The sequence below is a fragment of the Gracilinanus agilis genome, chromosome 6 (assembly GCF_016433145.1).
Source record: "Gracilinanus agilis isolate LMUSP501 chromosome 6, AgileGrace, whole genome shotgun sequence".
NCBI classification, from domain to species: domain Eukaryota; kingdom Metazoa; phylum Chordata; class Mammalia; order Didelphimorphia; family Didelphidae; genus Gracilinanus; species Gracilinanus agilis.
Window position 1 is genome coordinate 196,163,389 of NC_058135.1, and position 16,160 is coordinate 196,179,548.

The 16,160-nt window shown below is 37.4% G+C and overlaps 1 protein-coding gene across 1 annotated transcript in view; it reads right to left on the minus strand.

Annotated features, from left to right (window-relative positions):
• The window catches only part of LOC123251426 (cytosolic beta-glucosidase-like), a 122,564-nt gene extending 121,446 nt beyond the window's left edge, over nt 1-1,118 (minus strand). The window contains exon 1 of the mRNA XM_044680679.1: nt 1,028-1,118. Within this exon, the coding sequence (XP_044536614.1) occupies nt 1,028-1,118 (91 nt within the window). The remainder of the gene's footprint in view (nt 1-1,027) is intronic.
• Nucleotides 1,119-16,160: the final 15,042 nt, after the last annotated feature.

Below are 16,160 nucleotides of genomic sequence, written 5' to 3' on the forward strand. Positions count from 1 at the left end.
TGGTCCCAATGTTCTGGAAAAGAATTTAGAATTATGCTAAAAATGATAGATGATGATAGCCATAGCTAACTCCTGGGTGAAGAAGCTCTCTCTTTACTAATATAAGTCAGCATCTTCTCTGCAATTTTCTGTGCAAGTGAGAGTATTAGAGAAATGACCGGAACACTACCTTACAGGGTTGCCATACATAAAGTACTTAATAAACTTGGGAGTACAGCTAAATACCATGTGCCAGAGATGGGATTTTGAGCCCATATCTCTCTGGCTTCCAAGTTGACTTTCCATCTCTCCAAAAAATTTCCTCTGTGCTAAGAAAGTGGCCTTTGAACCAGATGTCCTATTGCTAGACATGTACCCAAAGGAGAACAAAGACAGTCTCTAATGCACCAAAATATTTAGAGCAGCATTTATGGTAGAAGCAAAGAACTAAAATTAAAGTCGGTGCCCATCTACTATACTAGATAATGGCTAAACAAGTAGTGGTAAGTAAAAGTGATAGAATATTACTGCACCATCAGAAAAAAACAAATATGAAGAATTTAGAGCAGCATGGGAAACTGTATATGGACAGATATAGGCTGAAGGAATGAAAACCAAGAAAACAACATATATGACAACTACCACCACAATGTAGTTGGAAAGAACAATAAAACCAGTGAATTTAGTATAGTTCTATGATAATAACTAAATTTGTTCCTGAAGAAGAGATTAAAAAAACAACCCATAGTTCCTTCCCTCATCTGAAGATGAGTGTGGAACATTGCATCTACCTTCAGACTTAGTCATTGTGTTGGGTAGTTTTGCTCAACTAGCCTTTAGGACTCCTTTCTTTTTTAATTCTGCTTCAGGTCTGGCTCATTGAGCAGTGAAGAGAGGGATATATTTCGAAATTAAAGTGACATATAAACAAAAGATAACAATAAAATTTAAGACTGAAATGACACAAAATTAAAGCTACACATATCTCTCTTGCCACCACTTCTCCCATTCCCTTAATCTCAAATTCTCTTGGAATGTCGTCTTCTACCTTCTACTTGATACGCTGCTGTGGCTGCTCCCCAGCAAAATCCTTCTGGGAAGGTCAATTCTTCATGGTTCAAAGTGCTGGAAAAAGCCATTGTCACTGTCCAGGGATTTCCAGAAAACTTCAAGTAAAGTAACAGCCAAGCAGGGATCACAAGAAAGTACCACAAGGCACACAGGCAAACAGAGAACAGAAATGAAGGGAGATTAAAAGGTCAAAGTAGACTTGGCTAGAGTCCTGATAAGAGTTCCCTGCACAGTCAGCAGGGAAAGAAGTTATGTAATTGCTTGTCTTTTGACCAGAATGTGATCAGGCTGGGTAACATCTTAGTCCTCCCTTCAGTCAAAGTGGAGGGCATTTTCTGTGGTGTACTTGTCCTTACTGGGACTTCTACTATGTTGATCTTAATTTAAAGTCCGATTTTGTTAACCCTCGGGGCAGAGCATAAAACAGGTTTCAAGCTGATAAACATTCTTTTTTTTTCTCTTTAAACAACTTTCAAAAATATTTTGAAAGGTTTTATTTATTTATTTTTTGGTTTAAAGTAGGTTAGAGAGTAGAAAGCAGAGCAGAATATAGAGGGAGAGAAGGAAGGGAAGAAGCATTTATATAGTGGCTACTCTACATAAAGACTCCCTTCATTCCCATTCTCTGTTTGCCTGTCTGCCCTGTGACACTTTCTTGAGATCTCTGCTTGGCTGCTACTTTACTTTACTTCCCAGAAGGATGTGACTGGGGAGCATGTGCTAAGTCTGCAAAGTAGGTGCTGTTATTCTCCCCATTTCAGATTTGAAGAGATTGAGGCAAATAGAAGTTAAGTGACTTGCCCAATAGCCAGTTCAGTGTATGAGACCAAATTTGAGAGTAGGTGTTCTTGATTCCAGGCTCATAGCTCTATTCACAGGGGCCACCAACTTCCTCTACAATGATTAAAGTGACAATAGTTCAGATAAGACTAAAGGGTACAGGAGACAAACCTGGAAAACTTTTCACCCCAAGGTGAAAATTTTCATAAGCATATGTTGATTGCTTTAGGAATTTGGGGATATAATTCATCACAGGAAAGGGTAACAGGGTAAAAGATAAAGTGAGAATTATGATTTAGGAAACAAATACTAAATCTGCATGTGTGAAACAAGAGGGCTAGGTCCCTGGCCTAATTTTGCCAGTAATTAAGCTCACCAGGATCCCGATTTTCTTATCTGTAAAGGAAGGAGATTGGGCTAGATGGCAAACCTTTTAGAGACTGAGTGCCCAAAATGCAACCCTCACACCACATGTAAGCCCCCCATGTTATCCCAGATAGGAGACAGAGGAAGCACTCCCATTGGGCTGCTGGACAGAGGAGTGGGTCATGTGAGAAATGTCCTCAGATGCATTGGAGAGGGGGAGGAAAGCAGCCCCCTTCAGCACACATGCCATAGATTTGCCATCACAGGACTAGATCAATAGTTCTTAAATTCTTGTGCACATGGACAAATTCTCAGGATCATATTTTTAAGTGCATAAAATAAAATACATAGGATCACAAAGGAAACCAATTATATTCAAATAGATATTATTTTCCCCATTCTTATTAACCTCTTTAAATTGAGTCCCCTAGATTAAGAATTCCTGGACTAAATAATCATTAGATTCCTTCTAGTTCTAAATGCTAGAAAAGAGTGATTACTAGGAGCCAGAATATATTCACTGACAAATTAATCTCATTTCCTTTTTTTAAATAGGAGTTCTAGGCTGATAATTCAAGGAAGCTCCAAAACCATAATATACTTAGATTTCAACAAGTTATATGACAAAATATTTAATAAAATTCTTGAGGTCCAAATGTAGAAATGAAGACTGAGCTGTTAATACAGATGGATAAGTAGCTGGTTCAAAAATAATACTTCTCAAAGGATCCTGGTTAATTTATCATTGTCAACTTGGATGGTAATCTCCAGTTCATGATTCTATGATGTACTAAAGTTTTCAAATGCTTTCCTGACAACAACCATGTGAGATAGCTAGTATAACTATATGGACCCCCATTTTGTGGATGAGAAAACTGAGGCTCACACAGATTGATGCCCCAAATCACATAACTAGTAAATGTTACAGCTCAATCTAAAATCTAGATCTTGTGACTTCAAGTATATTGTACCCTGAGTACTGATGCTATACTGGTGACTGAGTATATTTTCCAATGTACTACATTGCCTTCAGTTTTATGTCACAGGACTCTGCCTTTAATTCTGTTGTTTGTTTTTCAAAATTTTAAAGCCATGACTCTCTAAGTCTTATCAAATATTCAGGTAACTTGCAGCTAGGAGAGATATGGCTGACTAATACATTAAATGACAGAATCAGGATTCAAAATTATTTAAATAGCTGTAACAATGGGCTAAAATCCAACAAGATGAAATTTAACAGGCTAAAGGTAGTCCTGATTTAGATTTTTAGAAATCAGCAAGGAGAAAATGAGTGAAAACTGGGCAGATAATTCCTTAAAAATGAGAGGTTAAATGTTTTGTTTAGATGCTCACTCTTCCCCATACCCCGAATCTTAATATGAGTCCAAGTCGGAAACAGCTGTTAACAAAAAATAATCTAAAGACTAGAGTAATGGAAACAGAGAGGTCAAATTAAGAGTTATAGTTCTATTAGTTACTCTGTGCTTATCACATCACTTCAGGAATATTGTATTACATTCTAGGCATTGTGAGAAGAAACAAAAACAGGAGAAAATTGCCAAAATATTATAAAAGTCAATAAAACTCAGACATCAGAATTCATATTAATTTAATGACCAATTTTGATTCCAGAGAACTAATGGTGAAATATAGTTCTATTTTCTAGATAGAGAGGAGGAAGAGGAGAAGAAAAGAAAAGAAAAGAAAAGAAGAAAGAGAAAGAGAAGAAGCCTCTACTATGTGTCATGTACTTTATGAAGCAATTTTAGATATTTCATTTGATTATACCAGGATAGGTGTTATTATCATACTCATTTTATAGTTGAGGAAACTGAGGTTAAGTGATTTGCCCAAAGTCACATTATCTAGAAAGTATCTGAGGTCAAATTTGAAGTCAGGGCTACCTGACTCCAAACCCAATACTGTCCACTGTGCCCTCTAGCTACCTGCATTATAAATGTTTTAAGTTAAAAATGCTGTCAGATGAAATTGATTCATTGTTTTGTTTTGTCTATTTTTCTTTGTCACAAGTGGTTTCCTGTAATGAGGGGATTTAAACATTAAGAAGAAAAAAGCTCTATCATATTTTTAGAGACCGATATACTAGAAATTTTAGAAGAATGTGTCCAGAATGATAAAAAGTCAATAAATCAAGTCCATGGACTCCCAGAAATTTATTCACAGACTCCTTCAGGAGGTCCATGGACCCCAAGTTAAGAAGCTCTGACTTAGTGTGAATATGATATTAATGAGATATCACATCCTGATCAGAATCAGGAAATCTAGGTTAGAGTTTAAGCTTATTGGATTCTGGTACTGACTAGCCACCTGGCAATAGTAAACTCACTTAAAATTCCTGAGCTTCAATTTCCCCAATTGTAAAATAGAGATAAAAATTCATGTACTACCTCACATGGTAAATATAAGAAAAAGATTTTGTTAAGCTTAAAACACTATGTATATGTGAATTATCTTTAAAAAAACAGTAAGCATATGAAAGACTGCAATTTAGAAGCAGAAATTTTCTGTTGGAAATTCTAGGGAAACATAATATGGATCAATACAAGGAGAGACTTTCTAATAATTAGGAAATCCTATTTTCTGCATTAAATGTAGTAAACTCCAAATTATTGGAAGTATTTCAACAAGACTCGATTATAATTGATTACTGATATACGTGTGTGTGTTTATATATATATACATATGTATGTGTATATATATGTATGTATTTTGTTTGTTTGTTTATTTACATAAACCTTTACCTTCTATCTTGGAATCAATACTATCTGTGTAGTTGTTCCAAGGCAGAAGAGAGGTAAGACCTAGGCAATGGGGGTTAAGTAACTTGTCCAGGGTCTCACAGGTAGGAAGTGTCTAAAGGCAGACCTAAACCCAGAATCCCTGTCTCCAGGCCTGACTCTCAATCCACTGAGCTACTTAGCTGTCCTCCACCCCATAAATATTTTTAAAGGATTCATTTTTGAGTTAGGGATGTATTTAAAAAAGGACAATAGGGTTATTTCTAAATCCAAGCACTGATGACTTTATGATTCATTTTTTTTACTGATGGAAAAAAATCAGAGAGAGAGGTAAAAAAAATTTTTTTAAAAAGTAAAGGAGTGATAGTAACAATAATAACAACAATAATAATTTAGAGCAACATATCAGAAAAAATAGAAAGCTAGAACACAGAACACTTTACCACTGAATTTGGGAACTTTGGGCCTTGAAGAAAGGGGCATAGGGAACAGTTGTCCCCAGTTGAATGAATGAATGAATGAATGAATGAATGAATGAATGAATGAATGAATGAGTGAGTGAATGAATGAATGAATATATAAATGTATAAATGTTAAATTGCTTTCAAAGGGAGACACTAGATGGCAGTATTGCAATTTTTTCAGGGCTTCAGAAGTTTAAAGTGACTTTAAAAATCAATTCATTCATATGAGCAGTTAGTTTTCTGCTCTTGACTACCTGAACTTCTTGAGACTGTGAACTCTCTTTTACCTGTTTCCTAGCCACAGTCCCCTCTCTTACCCTCCCATAAAAATAAATATAAGATCCAGATTAAAGTTTATTGCCTGTTCCTCTGTTTTGAATCACCCACCACCTCTGCTCTACTCCGTGGAAAATCTTCTGAAGATGATTTCTCCTTTTAATCCAAAAGGTATTTAATTATGATTAAAGATTACGCAGCCACCTTATGAAAGATAAAGGCAGACTTACCTGAGAACATAATTTCTTCTCATTCCCAGTGATCTTAGCTACAAACCTCCAAATTATTTCAGCCTTTTCCATTTCTCTCTATATAATCTTTTACCATCTCAATGTCATTAACCTCATTCAGGCTCTCCTTACCCCTTCCCATTACTATTTTGATAGCTCCCTAACTGGTTTCCCTGTCTTCTCCAATCCATTAGTCTGACTTTGCCCCAAAACTTTCATCTGTTCCCTTTTACTCTCCGAAGATAACACAAATCCCTTTGCTTGTTTAGCATTTCAGGTTCTCCACAGTCTGGTTCTGGCTGATCTTTCCAGGCCCCTTTGGTATTACTCCTCCAATTTTGCCTTCTTGAATTTACACAGATCATCCCCTATGCCAGAATGTACTTCCTCATCATCATGTGTTAAAATCTTCCTCTCTCTTCCAGGATAGTTCATGAAGATTCCCCTGATCTCTCCAAATAAAAAATGTTCTGTATCTTCTCAAATTTTCCTAGAACACCTAGTTTTGTCCTTACTTTCCCTTAACTCACTCTTCCTTATATTATACTTAATTGTGGATAAGTTGTATTCCTTCCCACAAATGTTAACTACATTAGGTCAGTAACATTGTTATTTTCCATTATTTAAACCCCAAAAACCTAACAGTGCTTTATACATAAGAGGAATTTTAAAAATGATTTGTCAGAGTTGTTAAAGGCAACCTGATATAATAGAAAGAGAACTGGATTTGAAGTAAAAAAGGCCAGGGTTTAAATCTTAGCAGATCTATGACTAGGTCGGAGCCACTATAACTTTGTCTTACAATGGTGACACTCGCCTTTTTTCTAATTTGTGATTCTTTGCCCAGAGGAGGGAAAGGATGAAGGAAGAGGAGTGCTAACTGGACTACTTTCTACCCAGAAGATGCACTTCTGGACACTCACCCTCTAGAAACAGGGTCCAGTCCACTCCAACCAAAGAGATTTGCTCATCCACACCAAATTCAGTCTTTGCAGAGGGGTGGCATGACTATAAGGCAGAACCACAATGGACGCTGGGATGGTTAGTGATCCCTTTGACCACAATCCTGATTTTACATCTGAAAAGTCCAAAATTCCTAGGGACAGCTCTGAATGCTAGCTCTCTCACTTCCTATTTCTGTAGACTTAGGATATGTCACTCCTTTGGACCTCTGACCAGTAGATTAGTCCCTTTCACTGCCTACCTTAATGCCTTCCAGTTTGTAATCATCTGAACCATTTGCTCCCTTTCTAATTTTGCCCCTAGCCATTTACATCTTCCTTTTGGAACCACAATCAAATCAATACCCTCCTTGCTACTGGAAAGATCATGCCAATCAACTCATCAGGACTCTATCTCTCATCCCTATCATTTCTCAAACCAAAATACCCATCCCTTCCCACCATTCTCCTATAGATATTATTTCCACCTATTAGAATATAAACCCCCTGAGAGAAGAACCATCTGGCTTTTGTAGTTGTATACTAAACAAATAGCACACTGAATAAACAGATAATAAATGCTTTGTAAATTCTCTTATTCATTCATTCATTCCATTCACTAACATTCCTTTGGCTAAGGCTGATTTTTTATATGCCTTTAAGTACCCTCTTAGTTTTGCAGGAAGAATCTACCACTCTCTTTTTTTTTATTTACTCACTAAAGGTACCTCAGATGCCAGATAACAAACTAAATTCCAGAACCCATCCTGCTCAAGAGCAAAGATGCAGTTCAGGCACCCAGAACAAGTCATAAATTCACAGAATTTGTCAAAAGGGATTTTAGTGGCCAGCTTGTCCAACCCATACCACAAAAAAAGAATGTCCTCTAAGACATAGCCAACAACTGGTCATCGTATCCTTTGCACCAAGGAAGGGTAATCCTCTGCCTCTTGAAGAAGCCCATTCCACTTTCTAATTGCTAGGACACTTGTTGACATTAAGCCCCTTTGCAAGTTCCATTCAACTATCTAGTTCTGTTCCTTGTGGCCAAGTAGAACATGCTAATCTTTCTTCCATGTGACAGCCTTTCATATATTTGAAAATAACTATCTTGTCCCCCTTGAGCCTTCTCTTCTCTAAATTAAACATTCCCAGTTGTCTCTACAACATCTACATTGATTTTTAAATCCAGTGTATGTAGGCGAGCCCTTTTTCTCCCTCTCTTACTTTGGTTGTTTGATCTGGTCTTTAGTGTGCCTGGATATGGGGTTTTGGCTCTGGTTCCCATTTCAGAAACAGCAATGGATTCCCACATCAACTGACCTGGGCCCAGGATTCAAGCAGGACACTAGATTTCCTGGCTTTCTAGCCTCTAAGGCCAGTATGCGACTACTGAGTTGGTACAGATGTCAGAAGGAATCAGCAAGACTGAGAACAAATCAAATTGATCACTTTATTCAGGTCTTCAGACTAAAAGTTGTAATTTACAAAGTATTGCTATAATCTGCATCTCAATAATTCAAAAGTTAATGATCTCATCCATGCAAATTGCAACCTCTCCACACCTTAAGTGGAAGTTTCACAAGTTGGGGATAAGATACCCGCCACCCCCCATCCCCCAGCCAAAATAAAATCATCCCTTGATTGCCTAAAATTTTATTCAGATTCCTCCTCCTGCCCTCGATGGTGCAATAAAAGTAACTCTGGCAGGTCCTACCAAATGGCAAAGTTTTTGTTTAGGCCCAGCGGGTACATTAATCTAGCTAAGTAAATAGAAATCCATCACTAAATGTAAGTAAGCTGATCCTCCGACCATAGGAACAGAATGTCACTGGGCCATTACATGACATTTTTCTTGCCAGAGCTTGTCTCTGATGGTAGAGCCTTTAAGAAGTGCTGGTCACCTTCAAGGCAAAATGAATCATGAGAAAAAAGCAGAGGATTACTGTACCATGTTATTTAATTGACATAATTTGCATTAGAATTTTCCTTGAATACTTGAAGCCAAGGAAACCCTCAAGAATAAAGTTTTATGAAATTTGTTCCCCTATGAAAAATGCCTCTAAAAATTTCATTTGTTATCAATAATATAGAAATAGGTCTTGATCAATGAGACATGTAAAACCCAGTGGAATTGCACATTGGCTATGGGAGGGGGAAGGAAGGGAAAGAACATGAATCATGTAACCTTGTAAAAATATTCTAAATTAACTAATTAAATAAAAATTTCCCCAAAAAATAAAAATTTAATTTGTCCTTTATATATGGTAAAACAGATCTTTAATGAGGAGTGAGGCTCCATCCTTTCAAATCTCTCCCCATTCTATCTTTTACCCTCCTCCAAGTCCCCTCACATACCCCCCCACACACACACATACACACCCCATACAAACATGGCATGTAAGAACCACTTAAGTAGTAGTTGAGTCTATGGTCCTGTGTTTACAGAAAAGTATATTTCTAAAGTGTTACATGTTTAAGCAATAGAAATAAAACAATATAAAAAGGTTTGTTTTATTTACATCACTGCAGAAGAGCTTAGTACAGAAGATGCCCAGGGGGGGAAATGCATTCCCTGGTTTATTTGTTATAGTGTCTAATGAGCTTAAAGTGTTTTCCTAGAGTAGTGGAAGCCCAACCTGTGAAAGTATGTCAGTGGAAGGAGATAAATGTGCTGAATAGGGGACTGGAGGAGGGGAGAAGAGGGAGAAAGGGAAGATGATAGGGAGAAAAAGAAGAGAAAAACGATATAAGGGGAAAACACTCAATAGATCAGCAGCGGATCAGTGTGGGAAGAGGTTTTCAGTAGCAACAGTCCCTCAAAGCAATGAAACCATGGATCTTGACTTTACACACACACAATATTTATCTACACACATATACATAAATAGATGTATATATATATGCATATATATACATATACATACTATATACAAATTCAGAATGTGCATACATATGTATGAGACATAAAAGTTCTGAATTTTTAGTGATAATCTCCTTATTAAGCACACCCAGTAATTCAGTCAATCTTTTTAGAGCATCAGCTCCCTCCAAACCCTCCTTATTAAAAAAAGCAAACAAACAAAAAAAAAAAACAGAAATTTCTCCCCTATTTTAACTGACAGAGTGGAACTTCTTTAAGCTACTAAATAGAGAGAACTCTAATTGGCAGTCTCAAGGGATACTTGGTTTCATCACTTTTATTTATTTATTGAAGATAACATTCTGAAATGTAACATTAATATAATGTAAAATGATGAAAGTCTCACTTAAGGTGAAAAGAGTAATAATGCTGCATAATTATAGCCTAGCTATTGGGTAATTGTCAAAACAAATAGAAATCATATTCTCTGCCCCTCCAGGCAGTGACAGAATAGTATAAACACTCTCACAGACTATTCAACACTTGAGTGGATTGTTCAGCAGAAAAAAATGGCAGCCAATAAAGGTAGCATTCCAGAAATCCTTTCTGCAGCTTTTCAACAGGTGACTACGAATGATCAGACTAGCTTAACTTCTGATTCAGGTGGCTAGTCTCTGCAGGACTCTCCAGTGTTCCTATCCACATGAAGGCATCTGGAACCTTTGTTTAGAAATAGCTTGGAGTGAAGTATGATCTCCTTGCACAATCTTAGACTTATCTTACTGGTCCAGCACTCTCTGAATGAGTACTTACAGGTGATGAAGACCTGTCAAGCAAAGGAGAGAATAATTAAGCAGGTGACACCTACATTTAAAGGATGTACAATTTCTAGATCATTTTTGGTAACTGATACATATGTCATATGGAGCAGAATGTATATATTAGAATGTATTCAATGTATTCAAATGAAGTACATTGCCCATTTGAAGGGCAGCTAGGTGTCACAGTGAACAGAGTGCTGGACCATCTTCCTGAGTTCAAATGTGGCCCCTGATACTTATGAGTTGTGAGACCCTGGGCAAGTCACTTAACCCTATTTGACTTAGTCCCTCATCTGTAAAATGAGTTGGAGAAGAAAAAGGCAAACCACTCCCATGCCTTTGGCAAGAAAACTCCAAATGAGGTCATGAAAAGTCAGACATAACTGAAAGTAAATGAACAGTATCCATTTGTACTTATTAACAGGTGGTTAAACTTGCTTGAGAGTTGTTTTTTTTATCAACTTCAAAAGTCTTTCCTCCCCAAAATAGGTCATTTGAAGCAAGTAGAGCCCAAGCTCAACAGGAGAAAATAAAAAAAGAAGGGAAGAATAAGGCCAAAATAAAGAAACATCATGAGCAAAAAATACGCAATAGACAATTTTAACACTGGCAAAAAAAATTATTTTAATCTTTAATGAACTTTATGAGGAGTCACTGAAGTGACTATGGGTATCTATGGGTAGACAGATGAACCTTACAGCATGAGCCTCTGTGTTATGAGGATTTTAAATTTTCCTTTCATTAATTTTTATTTTCCAGGGCTTAGGGCTATTTTTCCTGCAACTTTTATTTAACTAATACTCTGTCTTATTAACCTTACCTGACCAAAACCCATCCTTGGAATAAAAATGTTAAAAGAAGATTATTTGATCTTTCTTTGATAAAAGTCAAAAGGGAATTTGCCCCCAAAATTTTTAGTTATCTGTTAGCTTTCCTAACTAACTATATGAAGAAGTATTTCCTTGAGTCCACAGTTTTTCTTTATCCTTGTGACATATACACCTTCCCCTTCAATCAGCCTAATTATGCACCCTTTAAATGTAATTTAATCTGAAACTTCACTTCATTTATCTATAGAGTCTATTTAAAAGTGTGTTTCCTTAGGGAATGAATGAGATTTTGACTTTGTTTCACTTCTATAAGATTAAAGGGAAAGATAAGATTAAAATATGTCTTTTCTTTAACTTTTATGGTGTAAGAGGAATGTACAAGAATCCAATATGTAAAAGAATTATTTTTGGTCCCAGATAATTTTATCCACAAAGACTTTGTTGCATTCCTAATCTTCATTCATATTTATTTTTTCTCTGAGAGCTAAGCCTATGCTAAAGCATAATAAAATCAAGGTTTTTCTTCCCTAATAGTATGTATTGTGGTAGATTTATTTAGGCAACAATTACCTATCCCATTAGCCCCAAAAGGAGATATTTCTCCTAGTATACCTCCTGGCCTAGAGGTAAAGAAAAAAGACACTGAAAGAGCTATTGAAGTAACCCCTCACACTGGGGTGAAGGAAATGGCATTGGCAAATGATATTAGAGAAAAGGGCAATAGAGAAAGAGAATGCAAACAAAAAAATCTGATTTAAGCAGGTATTGAACTTTGGTGATGCTTGCTATAGCTCCCTATTCCCTCTTTACCCTGATCCATCTACCTCAACCCACAGCAGCCTCTGAGGGCAGGTAGCTAAGAGACTTATGGAGAGAACTGACCTTAGAACAGACTTGACATTAGGGAGGAGAAGTGAGGTGGTACTATTATTATTACTTTAAACATCTGCCTCTATTTCCTCACCTATAATGGACTAACTTAATAATGCTAAATTTCCCCTTCAAGAGAATTCATGCAGGTGGGATGTTCACCTTCCCCTTTCTTCCACTCTTTCCCACTAAGACAGGGTATGTAAAAATATGAAACTTATTTGTTCTTTAATATTCATTTATATTTATTTAGTGTTTGTTAGATAATAGATGCTAGGACCAAAACCCTTTTGCCCCTTCACCCTTTCCTGCCGAGACCGATAGAGCCCCCCACCAATCCCCTGCACCTGCTAGAACTCCAGAACAAAACAAGTGGTTCTACTTCATAGCAGGGGTCGGCAACATATGGCTCTCAAGCCATATCTGGCTCTTTTGAGGGCCAGATATGGCTCTTTCTGCAGGAGCCATAAAGTCAACTGCGGCACAGTAACTAACAGTTTACGCATGACATCGTGAGTCACGTGATACGTCGTGTAATCCTTTCGGTACCGTGACTATCTTCTAAGATAGAAACTCCCTCATTGATATTGCTGCTTGAGACGAATCCCCGTCTTTAGTTCGGCTTGGTAGGTGTGCTGTGTGTTCCCCCTTCTGCCCTCCTTTTACTCTTTCCACACCTGTTACTGACATCTTAGTGTTCTGTATAGTGATTGATCACTTTTGTCTACATTCTCTACCCCTCTGCCTCTGATTTACATGGCTTTATCTCAGTGCATTCATGGGGTCTGCACTCCCTATTTGTGGGATTGTTATTGTTTTTAACTTTTCTACCTGTTTTTAAAGGGGAACTAGAGTCAGATTACATCTTTACATATGCTTCATTAGTGAGAAGCATTTCTCCCCAGTAGTTGTTTCATTTGATACAGAATGATTGAGTAGGCAGCATTTATAAACACCTGTACCAGGAAATGTGTGTGATGTGTCCTGGCCAGTTTTCCAAGAAAAGGTACCCTCCTCCCCCACTACTTACTAATGCCTGCTCACAAGTCATGTTATTTTCTGTAATCTCCTGATCTCCTATTTAATTTATGTGGCCAAATGTCTTAACCAGCAGGCCGGCAGCTTTTTCTTCTCCCGTTGCCTGACTTGAGAGAGGGAGAAGAAAAAGTATTCTTCCCTGAATTTTTCTCTCTTTATTTCAGCAATTTTCTTAGTGTAAAGGAGTTTTATATGTATATGTGCAGTTATATCAGTACTATAGTGCCCCATTAAGTCTTATTTTTTGATTAATAATGAAAATAATTTTGATTAATAATCAGCAAAACCATGCAGCACCAGAAGTCACATTAATGTACTTTATTCATCATTAGTTAGCACATAATAACATTATTAAAAATAGTTCAGAGACTTATTGTACTTTAAAAGTGTTGTTCTTACATAAAATGCACATATTTATTTGTATTCAGTGTTAAACATATTGTACGTTTCTCACGAAATTACATTTTAAAAAATGTGGTGTTTATGGCTCTCACGGCCAAAAAGGTTGCCAACCCCTGCTTCATAGGGTACCATTACTTCCCACGGTGTGACATGACAAATCCATGATGCTCTCTTTTAATGCTTTCTGCCTCCAAAAAGAGAGCTGATGGACTTTTGAGTGTAGATTGAAGTTTAACATTTTTTCTTCATTTTTCTTTTTTTACACAATATGGCTAAGGAGGAAATATCTTTTGCATACATATTAGGTATCATATATGTTGCCCTCTCACTTGGTAAAGGAGGTGTTCAAAGGAAGAAGAGAATTTGGAAATAGAAATTAAAAAAAAAAAAAACAACTAAACCCTTATATGAAAGAAAGTCAAGTTGGTTTCCAGAGAGAGGAAGGGAGTAGGAGGCTAGGCTGATGTTTTGAGTCATGTAATCTTCCCCATTATATCTCTGTGCATGAATGCCCAGAGGAAACCCTCTGTATGAGAGAAATCAAATGTGATAACTAGAGAATGGGTCATACCCAATGGGAGAAAAAAGTAGCTGGAAGAAGCTAGGCAATGCCCACATTCCAAGAATGAATACCTTGAGAAAGAGTTGTAAAAAAGGTGATTTATTTTTCCATTTCACACAAAAACCTCTCATAGACAGTCAGCTACAGTTGTGGTGAAGTGAATAGTGTTGGACCTGAGTCAGAAAAACCTGAAATCAAATCCAGCCTCAGACTGTTACTAGCTGTGAAACCCTGGGCAAGACAATCTCCATCTGCCTCAGTTTCCTCACCTATAGGATGGGGATAATAACACCTAACACCCAGGGTTGGTGTGAGGATCAAATGAGACGACATTCCTAAAGCACTAAGGACAATGCCTAGCACATAGCAGATATTTAACGAATGCTCCTTCCCTTCCTATCTCTCTCTTTCTTTGCTCTCCCTCCCCAGGAGTTTCTCCAGGAAGGCCCTGGCTTCACTGCTGTCCCTCTCTATTCTTTACCTTCCTCTGTCCTTCCTTGTCTGTTTCTCCACCTCTATCTCTGTCTGTCTCTCAGGCTTATGGCTATGGCGGATGATAATAATAGCTTCCAAGGGAGTTATTACAGGGATTTAAAGTTTGTCAAGTTCTTTCTATCTCTGGGGAGAGTCATGTGTAGTGGGCTGCCCTGGAAGGCCCAGGTTGTGAGGGAAAGTATATGCCAGTAATGACAACGTGTCACAAGGTAATCATCAGTTGTGCCCTTGACAACACTTCCTGAGTCTTTCTGTATCTTCTCACAGAGAGATGCCTGAGCCAGAGATCACAGAGCCCTGACAGTCGAGAGGGGCAGAATGCTGACATTAGGACTGGAGTTGCACAGTGATGGGGAAAGGCTAAAGAAAACGTTTACAACAGTACTAACTGAAGCAAAGTTTCTCAAATCTAAAGCCTCAAACTGTGGGAGAAAAAAAAAGAAACTGGTGACCTGAGACTTACTCTGGAATTTTGATGGATTTTTTGTGCTCCAGTTGCGAATCCTGGTCCTACCCCTCACTAGAATATATGCATCATTAACCCAATAGGCACATATTTATACAGATTTAATTTTTAAGAGCCTAGCTGTTTTTAATAAAAATGAGGACTTTGTAATATATGCCATTATCTAGTGCCTGAGAGGAACTTGTCTTGGGCTTTTATAAAGAGTGTACTAATTTTCAGTGTCAGAGGAAAGCATTCTAAAAACAATAAGCATAAAAAAAAACAAGGAATAAAATTATTCATAAAATTCTTAACATACTAATGAGTGAACAAATTTCTTAAGGTGCTTACTCTACATCAACTACTGGACTGTAGCTGGAGTTATAAGTACAGAAGGAACAGTCTTTGTTTTTAAGGAGCTTATATTTTGAAATGGGAGAAAGTGGGAATGCATACAGAGAAATAGCTAGAGAAAGTAAGAAGACTGGTGAATGGAGCCAGAGAGTAGTTGGCTGGCGTGCCCTTTCCTAAGTCTGTGTCAGTATTGATATGATTACCATTCCCAAAGCAAGAGGTGAAAGAAGGTGGCGCAAGGGTATGCTTATGGTGGCAGGGTAGATGCCAAGAAGATAGTACGGATCCATGACTACATACTATGTGAAGCATGGCCTTGGGCAATCTACTCAGAGTTGGGGCTATGTGTGTTTATATTAACTTCCAATCAGGAAACCTGGAGCCTCCCATAGCTGAAGTTCTGAAAGTATGTGAATTACATCCCAGCTGGCATGGAATCAGTGGACCAAAGGGTATGATGAGTTATGTGACTCACTGCATATTGCCATTTTGCTCTCTGAAAAGTATGCATTGGTCAATGGTCCAAACAGTAATAAATTAGTGTTCCTGGTGCTTGCTTATCTACAGTATCTCTAGCACTGAATTTTTATAGTTTTTATTACTTTTGCCAATTT